A 12058-nucleotide genomic window follows, 5' to 3' on the forward strand; every position below is an offset into this window, starting at 1 on the left:
TCAGCTAAATCAAAAGGAGGTCTATTAGTTTCTGCTATAGAACCTACAAAGAATATTAAAAATAAAGGAAATAAAGGTAATAAAAAATTTACTACTTTTTGTGATTCTACTATAGTTATTAAATTTAAATTACCTGCTAGTAATAATACTAATAAAATAATAGAACTTAATATTAACTCATAACTAATTAATTGAGCTGTACTTCTTAATGAACCTAAAAATGCATATTTAGAATTAGCTGATCAACCAGCTAATAAAATACCATAAGTAGCTAAAGAAGAAACTGCTAACATATAAAGTATACCTAAACTAAAATCTGAAACAAATATTCCTGATCCAAAAGGAACAACTAAATAACCTAATAATGCAAAAATTAAAGTTAACATAGGTCCTAAGAAAAATAGATATATATTAGATTGTGTTGGTGCTACATACTCTTTTAATAATAATTTTAAAGCATCAGCAAATGCTTGTAATAAACCATAATAACCTACAGCATTAGGTCCTAATCTTCTTTGCATACTAGCCATAGTTTTTCTTTCAGCTACTGTAACAAATGCTACTGATAATAAAGCAGGAACTATTAATAATAATCCTTCAAGTATTGAAATAAGAATTCTCATTTTTATATTAAATTTTTATTATAATATAATATATATATAATTTTTTTTTATATTTTTTTTTTACTTGCAGTTTTTATAACTATATATATCTATATTTAATAAACTTACTCATATAATATCTTAAAATATATTATATTTTAGTATTATGTAAATTTTTCATATTATTTAAATTATTAATTTTTTAGATGTTCGGGGAACTCGAATCCCTTTATTTCAATTTACAATCGAAACGCAAAACCCTTTGCTCAAACTCTTATATATTTAAACTTTTATAAACTTAAACTTTTATAAAAATTTAAATATATTTATATTCTAATATAAAAATATTTATATATTACATATAAATAAAATAAAATTAATTATTTTCTAGTTGCTAATTCAACTAAACTATTTTCTATAATACTTAAAGCAGGTACTATTACAAAAAAATGAGCAAAATATAAAACAGTTGAAATTTGACCAAATTCTATAAATGGTGCTTCAACGTGTTTTGCACCTATTTGCATTAATATTAAGAAATTTGCTACAAAAACAAAGAAAGCTATTTTACTTAATGGTCTAAATTGAACTCCTCTTAATTTAGATAAATCTGTGATAGGCATAGCAATTAAAGCTAATATAGCAGCAAACATTGCTATAACACCTAATAATTTATTAGGTATAGATCTTAATATTGCATAGAATGGTAATAAGTATCATTCTGGTACAATAGCAGGTGGTGTTTGCATTGGATTAGCCATAATATAATTTTCACTATCACCTAAAGCATTAGGCATAAAGAAAACAAATACAGATAATACTATAAAGAAAATAAAGATTGTTATTAAATCTTTAAATACAAAGTAAGGTGCAAAAGGTAATCTATCATAATTACCTGAAATACCTAAAGGATTACCTGATCCTACAACATCATGATAAGCTATTAAATGCATTACTACTAATGCAGCTAATACAAAAGGTAATAAGAAATGTAATGCAAAGAATCTATTTAATGTTGCATTATTAACAGAGAAACCTCCTCAAATAAATTCAACAATATCTTGACCTATTCAAGGTATAGCACTCATAAGGTTAGTAATAACTGTAGCACCTCATAAACTCATTTGACCATAAGGTAATACATAACCTAAGAAAGCAGTAGCCATCATTAAAACAACTATAACTGTACCTATAATTCATGTTAAAGTTCTAGGTGATTTATATGATCCATAATATAAACCTCTTCCTATGTGTAGGTATAATATAAAGAAGAATGCTGATGCTGTATTAGCGTGTAAATAACGCACTAATCAACCATTATTAACATCTCTCATTATATGTTCTACAGAATTAAAAGCTTCTGCTACACTAGGTGTATAATGCATAGCTAATGTTACACCTGTAACTATTTGGATTACTAAACATAATCCTAATAATGAACCAAAATTCCATAAATAACTTATATTTGCTGGAGTGGGTGCATCTATTAAATATGAATTTAATATTCTTAATAAAGGATTACTTTTTAAAATTCTCATTTTTTTTTTTTTTTTTTTTTTTTGTTTAGTTTACACTTATTATCATATATTATACTCATATTTAAAAGTATTTGTTTTATTAAACTATCTATATTTATTAGATATAATTAAAATTATTTTTCTAATATATATAATCATAATATGTAATATTAAATACCTATTTAATATTAAAAATATATTATATTTTTATATTATATAATCTTATTACATAATATAAAGATAGAGCCTAGCAAATTCAAATTTGTTTATATTAATTATAAATTTATTTTTATTAATTGTAAATTGAAATGCAAAATCTTTGCTCAAACTACTTAGTTTTTACCTCTAGAGATTTGTTTTATGAAGAATTCACTAAATTTGTTGCTGCTAATGATTACTAGTATGTTAAACGATTTTGGGCCACTTGTGGCCCACGGTAATTTAATGAATTATTTTCTTCATTTAGACCATCATTAGTTCATTCTACAAATGTACTATAATTTACATCAGTATCATTTAAGATCTTGCTAATAACTTTATACTCTTGTATATTAATATCTCTTACCAAAGAATCATATTTAGCACCTAGTACTACATTATTAAGACATATCTTTTTAGTAATATCTAAAACAGATAAATGTTTAAATGCACCATTTCCTAAAAAATCGCTATCAAAAGATACAACATAAGCTCTAAATACTTTATTTAAAGTTAAAGTAAGTGCTTCTGTATGAAAATTCATAGGAGCTGTGATCATTAAATTTTGAACTACTTCAAAATTTAATTTTAATAAATTAAATCTATGTTTATCTAAAATAATTGCTCTATGACCAATAAATTTACGTCTATATCCAAAATAATCATTAAAAATACCTCTTAGTTCCGAATAAAGTGAACCATCTAAAGCAGTACGAACAAATTGTGGCTCATATAGTCCAATTTTTAAACTTTGTGCTACACTATGTGGTTCAAATTGTAAATTATTTAAACATAACTCATTTTTTAAAGTAACAGCATTTAGAAAAGTATAAGCATAACCATTCAAAAATGTTTTTAATTCTGTTTCATTAATATCATAATTAGATATTTCATTTGAATCCTTTAGTGAATTCCAATCAATTTTTAAAAGTGAATCTAAATCTAGAGATAAAATAGTTCCAGGTTGCGTTAATAGTAATTGAGTTGTGATTGTCATTTGTGTTTTTTAAAAATATATTTAAATATTAATTTATCTTTTTTCTTTGCAGAAAACTCTTAAAAAGAGATTTATATAATAAAATTTTATTATAGTTTAGATTCTAGGGGGGGGGGGGTTAGATACTATTTGGTACAAATAGAACTATAGCTAATAAATTAGACATGTGTAGTCATTCATTAGGCATAAACATAAATAATAGAATTATTAATGTTAAAATAGAAATAGTTATAGATAAAGAACTAGATAATGCAAATTTATTATCAAAATATATTTTATTAACTATATTGTTTTTTTGTAAAACAAGAGCAGGTATTCTTAAATCTTTTAAATTACTAAAATATGTATAAGAATGTTGATCAAAAAACATAGTTTTTACTATAAATAAATAATAAACAGCACTTATTACACTAGTTAATACTCCTATTAAAGTTAAAAAAATAAATCCTTCTTGTAAAGCAGCTGAAAATACCATCTGTTTTGCAAAGAATCCCATTAAAGGAGGTATACCTGCAAATGAGAATAAAGTAATAGCTAAACTTAAAGCTAAAATACTATTAATATGGAAATATCCTTTAAGTTGACTTATAAGTTGTATAGGTGAATTATTTTTATCTATTAAATTATTATGATTAATATTATTATCATTATAAGCATATAAACTATAACCTATAGCTACTAATAAAATAAAGGCATTTAAATTAGATAAACTATATTGAATTAAATAAAAAATAAAAGATTGTATAGATTCAACACTATTTATAGTTAAAGCTAATAACATGAAACCTAAATGTGATATTGTACTATAAGCAAATAATCTTTTAATTCTAAATTGAGTTAAACCTAATACAGTACCTATTATTAAAGATAATAATGAACTTATTAATAAACTTGTAGTTCAAGTATATTGAGTTGTAATATATATACTATTAGTATAATGAACTAATTGTAATAATAAAGTTAAAATAGATATTTTAGCTATTATAGCTACAAAAGTAGTTACAATTGTAGGTATACCATCATAAACTTCAGGAGATCAAAAATGGAATGGAGCAGCTGATATTTTAAATAAGAATCCTATAGATATTAATAATAAGCAATAAGGTATATATGTAGTAATTTCTTGTCCATTTAATACACCAGCTAAATTATTAATAACATAAAAACTATCTAAAGATGTAACACCTAAATTAGCATAAATTAAAGCTATACCTAATAAAATAAAACAAGATGATAAACCACCTAATAAAAAATAAGTTAAACCAGCTGAAGTAGCTGATTCAGAATTTCTATACATAGTACATAATAAATATAAACCATAACTTTGTAATTCTATAGATAAGAAAATAGAAACTAAGTCACTACTAGATATTAATAATATACTACCTGTTATTATAAATAATAACATTAATGTATATTCTATAATAGTATATTGTTCTCCTTTTTTTAATATTATATTAGATACAGCAATATTTTTAACAAATTGTAATTTTGTAAATATTAATTTGTTAAAACTCAAATACTCATTAGATATTAATTTTCTAGGAAAAAATCCTGTCATATTCAAAATAAATAAAGTTACTACAAATATTAATATATGAAAAGTTTGTGTTATAGAAGATGTATAAAATAAACCACCAAATAACCCAATACCGTTATCTAAATATGTTATAAATAAATTATTATATGATAAAAATATACAATAAAATAATATAATAATACCTACTCTTGAATAAAGAATAGCTGTATCACGTCTAAAAGATATAGCATTAGATAGTAATAATGAGAATATTGAAGATAAAAGCATATCTAATTAAAAGATAAATTTAAATGAAACATATATTATAATATATTTTTATATATTATTTTGTTGATGATAAGTTATTATTTAATAATGCAAATAAAGCAAATATTACTAATATAAATAAATTATTATCATAACTAGAGAATGATACTAATGAAATATAGAATATTAATCCTATTAATATATATAAAGCATAAGTAGTTACAACACCAGTACTTAATTTACCTAAGTTATTACTTAATGATAATAATCCTTTTTCTAAACCATATGGACCTAAATATTCAACAGAACCTTTATCAAGACTTTTAGTTGTTTGACCTCCTAATTTTAGAACACCTTCTACAATATATTTATTGTAAAATAGTTCAATATAGAATCTTTGATTAAAGAAACTAAATATATTATAACCTAATCTTGAGAATTTAAAGTTAATAAGTAATTTAGGTAAGAATTCAGATAATAATACTGAAATTACACTTAATGAAACAGTAAATACAAAAGGTAATAGTTTAAAGAATGTAGGTACAGCAAATTCTGTATCTAACATAATTTCATGACTAGGATGAATAAATAGACTATTATCTACAAAGAAACCAGTACCTAAACCTATAAATATATCTTTAGTTATATAACCAAAGAATATAGAGAATATAGATAAAATTATTAAAGGTAAAGTTAAAAATAAATCACCTTCATGTGCTATTTTATAACTAGATATAGGTCCATTAGGATTAGCTAAAAATGTTAAGTAAAGAACTTTAGCTGAATAAAGTGTAGTAAACATAGCACCTATAGTAGCCACAAAATAAACTATAGTACCTGATAAGTAAAATTGACCATAAGAAGATTCTAATATGAAATCTTTAGAATAGAATCCTGTCATGAAAGGTACAGCTACTAAACTTAATGAAGCTATTAACATAACTGAATAAGTTAAAGGTAAGAATTCTCTTAAACCACCATATTTTCTGAAATCTTGATTATCTGCTACTGCATGTATAACTGAACCAGCACCTAAGAATAATAATGCTTTATAAAAAGCGTGATTTACTAAATGGAATAATGCTAAATTATAACTAGATAAACCTATAGCTATTACCATCATACCTAATTGACTCATAGTAGAATAAGCAATAACTTTTTTAATATCTTGTTGAAATAAACCTATTAAAGAACTAAATACTGTAGTTATAGCACCTAATCATAAACATAATACTAATACAGTTGAACTATATTCTATTAATGGTGATGATCTCATTAATAAATAAACTCCAGCTGTAACCATAGTAGCTGCGTGAATTAAAGCAGATACTGGAGTAGGACCTTCCATAGCTTGAGGTAATCAAATATGTAAACCTACTTGTGAACTTTTTGCTGTTGCACCTATTAATAAACATATACCTATTATAGTTATAATATTTTCATTATAATAAGGTACTAAAGCAAATACTGTACTATAATCTATATTACCAAAAGATCATAATATAGCAAACATACCTACAGTTAATAAACAATCACCTACTCTATTTGTTAATAAAGCTGATAAAGAACTTTGGTTTGCAGCTATTCTAGTAAATCAGAAATTTACTAATAAATATGAACAAACACCTACACCTTCTCAACCTACAAACATTATTAAATAGTTATTACCAGTTACAAGTATAATCATCATAAATGTGAATAAACTTAAATAACTAAAGAATCTTTGATTGTGTGGATCATGACTCATATAACTTATTGAATATATGTGTACTAAACTTGATACTATTAATACAGGTATCAACATAGATACTGTTAATGAATCAAATCTAAAGTTTCATAATACATATAATGATTCTACATCTAATCATCTTGCTACATTTATTGTTACAGGTATATTATTAAAACCTACCTCGAAAAAAGCTATTATTGCTAAAAATGTTGTAGTTATTACTGAACCACATGTTATAATATGTGCTCCTGTTACTCCTACTTTTCTACCAAAAAAACCTGATACTATTGAACCTAATAAAGGTAAAATTATTAATGTTAAATACATTATCTATATTGTATTGATATACTACCTCTTAATCTATAATATGCTACTAAAATTCCTAAACCTATTGCAGATTCAGCTCCAGCTATTGTTAAAATATATACAGCGAATGTTTGTCCTAGAATATCATCAAAACTTAATGAACTAACTAATATTAAAAATGTTGCTGATAATAACATAATTTCTATTGATATTAACATCATAATGATATTTTTTCTATTTAAAACAAACCCTAATATTCCTATAATAAACAAAAATATTGAAAAATTCATGGACTTTATATTTTTTTTTTTGTGATCTCTTATATACTACAGATTATAATATTATTAATATTATTTTAATATAATATTAATTTATTATAATTTATTTTATAGTATTAATATACTATATCTTAATCTATAATATGCTATTAAAATTCCTAAACCTATTGCAGATTCAGCCTTTATATAACTTAATATACTAAACTATATAATTTTATTATTATAAAACTTAATATACTAAAGTATATAATAAAACAATTATTATTTTAAACGTGTATAGGATTCGAACCCATATATACATGTCCGTAGCACGCTATTTTACCATTAAACTAACACGTTAACTTTATTTATATAAAGTAAATATACTTTATTTTTCTAAAATAAAGTATAAAAATCAATTTTTTTTAATTAATTAAATTATAATTTATATTTATATTTAATTAACCTTCCATTTGATCTCTTAATCATAATAAGAAATCTTTTATAGAAACTGATTGTATAGCAATAGGCATAGAACTATGTAATATACCACAAATTTCTGAACATTGTCCAAAGAAAGTTCCAGGACGGTTTATGTAAACAGAAGCTTGATTTAATCTACCAGGATATGCATCAGCTTTAATACCTAATGAAGGACAAGCATAAGAATGTATAACATCTGCAGCTGATATAACAATTCTTGTGTGTGTTAATTCAGGAATTATAACTCTATTATCTACTTCTAACATTCTAAATTGACCTTCTTCTAAATCACTTTCAGGTACTATATAAGAATCAAATTCTATAAATTCATCTTCTTCATTAGTAAAATCAGGATATTGGTAACTTCAATATCATTGATGACCTTCTGCATATACAACTAAAGATGGGTCCATTACTTCATCCATTAAATATAATAATTTGAATGATGGAAATGCTATTAATATTAATATAAATGCTGGTGATATAGTTCATATTAATTCTATTAAAGTTCCATGATTCATATATTTATGTGCTATAGGTGATCTTGTTGCTAAAAAATTTCTTACAATATTTATCATCATTCATACAACAGTAAATAAAATAATAGCTAAATAAAACATTATATTATTGTGTAATTCTTCTATTCCTTCCATTTGTGGTGAAGCACTATCTTGGAAAAATAAACCTCAAGGTGTTGGAGCATCCAACTGTATGTTTAACATATAATAACTTAAATTCATTTGTTTTTTTTTATCATTGTTGTCGTGCTTATTTTTTTTTTTTTTTTTCTAACTTCTAGTACTATTTTTATTACTATAATATTTCGTAATCTACTTTGTAAATAGTTTTACCTATACTTTATAGTTATCTTTTATAATTTATTTAATTATATATTAAAGAATATCCTTTTCATGATTTATTATTAAAATTAAATACTTGTCTACTTTCTATTTTTAAAGCATTTTTTCCTAATTCAAATGCAAAACCTAATGTTAAAACTAGAAAAAATACTAACATTATTACTAAACCATATATACCATTAGTATATGCACTTACTACATAAGGATATACTAATAAAATTTCTAAATCAAATAATAAAAATAATAAACCAAATATAAAGAAAGATATACTAAACTGTGATCTATTTTGACCTAAAAAAGAATGAAAACCACATTCAAATGCACTATCTTTTTCTTCATACGCGTAGTGTGGTGATAATATTAAATTAACCGCCAATAATATTATTCCTAATACTGGAATTAAAAATAAAAAAAAAGTTGTTGTTGTCATAATCTGAAAAATTTATTAAATATTTTATCAAAAAAAATTTTTTTATTTACTTTTTATTAAGTATTTTTTAAGTTTATTATGAAAACATTATTACGATTTATATCTATTTATACTTTATAGCCCCTAACCTTCCCTACCATTAATTTTTATTAACGTTACCTTACATAATTATTTATATTAAACTATATATATATAAAAATAAGCCTTTAAGATGTATCGAACATCTATCAAAATATTAACAATATTTTGCTCTACCGTTGAGCTATAAAAGCTTAGTAAAAAAATACTAATTTTTTTTTAATAACTTATTATTTATTATAATAATAATATATATATAGCTATTAAGCTACATATAATAATAAGAAAGCCATCATTAAAGCAAACAATCCTGTTGCTTCTGCAAATGCAAAACCTAAAATAGCATAAGAGAATAATTGTCCTCTTAAAGAAGGATTTCTTGCAACACCTAATATAAGTGCTCCGAAAACAATTCCAATCCCTACTCCAGCTCCTATTAAACCAGTTGTAGCCAAACCTGTACCTATTATTTTTGCTGCTTGTAACATTAAATAATTAATTTATTTATTTATAAATATATACTAAAAGAAAAAAGTTATTTTTTTTTTATTTTTACAATTATCATCCTTATAATATAATAATATAAAGATAATCATCTTTATAAAACTAATCTAATACTTTTGTAAAATTTTGATATTATTAATATTTAATACCTATATTGTATTATATACTTTAAATTAAAAATACTAATAGTATTTTTTTTTATGTAATAAAACCTGTTTTAGTTAATTATTTTAATAGTTTAAATTTATTTTTATATAAAAATAAATAATCGTATAGTATTGTTAATATTTATTAATATTTAATTATATTTTTAATCTATATAAGATATATATTGAAATATATAACAAAAGTTAAAAATATTAAGATAAACTTAAGATTGTAAAGGTAAACTAGCAAAAGCATGTGGTTTTGGTGGACTAGTTAAACATCATTCTAAAGAACTATTATTTCTAGTGAAATAAACTTGGAATGTATCACTGAATAATTGTGGAGTTAATCAAGGATATCTTGATACAGCTTTACCTTCTGTTAATTGTTTATAAATAATAGTTAAGAAATATCATGTAGCAACAACACTAACAATAGAACCTATACTACTAATTAAGTTTCAACCATAGAAAGCATCAGGGTAATCACTAATTCTTCTAGGCATACCTTGTAAACCTAAGAAATGTTGTGGGAAGAATGTTAAATTAACACCTACAAATAAAATTCAGAAGTGTACTTTAGCAGCAAATTGATCGTAAGATAAACCTAATATTTTAGGTATTCAGAAATATCAACCACTAAATAATGCAAAAACAGCACCCATAGATAATACATAGTGGAAATGAGCAACAACATAGTAAGTATCATGGAAAGCAACATCAAGTGAAGCATTAGCTAAAACAACTCCACTTAAACCACCTATAGTGAATAAAATAACAAATCCTAATGCAAATAACATAGGAGGTGTTAAATGTAAAGATCCACCATAACATGTAGCTAATCAACTAAATATTTTAATACCTGTAGGTACTGCTATAATTAAAGTTGCAGCTGTAAAGTATGCTCTAGTATCAACATCTAAACCAACAGTATACATGTGATGACTTCAAACTATGAAACCTAATACACCAATAGATAACATAGCATAAACCATACCTAAGTAACCAAATACATTTTTTCCTGATGATGCAGCTATAACTGTACTAATTATACCAAATCCTGGTATAATTAAAATATAAACTTCAGGGTGTCCGAAGAATCAGAATAAATGTTGGAATAATATAGGATCACCACCTCCAGCTACTTCAAAGAATGAAGTATTGAAATTTCTATCTGTTAATATCATAGTTATACCACCAGCTAATACAGGTAATGATAATAATAATAATACTGCTGTAATAATTACAGCTCATCCAAATAACGCTAATTTATGTAAACGTATACCTGGACTTCTCATATTTAAAATAGTTGTTATAAAATTCATAGCACCTAACATACTACTTATACCACTTAAGTGTAAACCAAATATAGCTAAATCAACACTTGGTCCACTATGAGATTGTATTCCAGATAATGGAGGATATAATGTTCAACCTGTACCTGCTCCATTTTCTATTGTAGCTGAGAATATGAATAAAAATAAACTTGGTACTAATAATCAGAAACTAATATTGTTTAATCTTGGGAATGCCATATCAGGACCTCCTACTAATAATGGTAATAAGAAATTACCAAATCCTCCTATTAAAGCTGGCATAACCATGAAAAAAATCATCATTATAGCGTGAGCTGTTATTATACTATTATATAATTGATTATCTGAAATATATTGAACACCTGGTCCAGATAATTCTAATCTTATTAACACTGAAAATGCTGTACCGATTAATCCTGAAAATAATGCAAACATTAAATATAAAGTACCAATATCTTTAGCATTAGATGATAAAAATCATCTTTCTTGTCATTCTGTAGGTTGTTTAAATGTTAACATCGATTCTGTTTCTTCAGTTGTATTTAAGGCTGCACCTTCTTTTACAGATGATGTAGAAAAATTTCTATATAACCCGTTAATATTACTAATTCTTATGTCCAAAGGATAGTAAAATTCTATTTTCTCTTTTAATTTTATCTTTTTTTTTTTGATAAAATACAAAATTTGCAGTATAATGTTTATTTAAAAATTAACCTATTTTTAAATAACCTAAAAAAATTTATTATTATATGTATAACAACAGTATATATAGTCGTTAGTCATATATAATACTTTGTTACCTAGGGAGGGTACCTAGAATCGAACTAGGATATACTATTCCACATACAG

General features: G+C 23.8%; 1 protein-coding gene and 1 pseudogene across 2 annotated transcripts; both read right to left on the bottom strand. All coding sequences in view use genetic code 4, as the record gives it.

Moving 5' to 3' along the window:
* Positions 1–6347: 6347 nt before the first annotated feature.
* N7443_011004 (uncharacterized protein) lies at positions 6348–6787 on the bottom strand (the record flags this gene model as incomplete). Its single annotated transcript has 2 exons — positions 6348–6501; positions 6750–6787. 2 exons carry the CDS (start codon positions 6785–6787, stop codon positions 6348–6350), a joined length of 192 nt encoding a protein of 63 aa, XP_056736041.1.
* A 3738-nt stretch (positions 6788–10525) lies between these two features.
* On the bottom strand, positions 10526–10831 carry N7443_011005 (annotated as a pseudogene). The gene is made up of 2 exons: positions 10756–10831; positions 10526–10731 (listed from the first exon to the last, which is right to left on the bottom strand). Coding segments are annotated over exons 1-2 (282 nt in total).
* Positions 10832–12058: the final 1227 nt, after the last annotated feature.

Source organism: Penicillium atrosanguineum, mitochondrion (genome assembly GCF_028827265.1).
Source record: "Penicillium atrosanguineum strain IBT 20685 utg000009c_segment0_segment0 mitochondrion, whole genome shotgun sequence".
Classification (NCBI taxonomy): domain Eukaryota; kingdom Fungi; phylum Ascomycota; class Eurotiomycetes; order Eurotiales; family Aspergillaceae; genus Penicillium; species Penicillium atrosanguineum.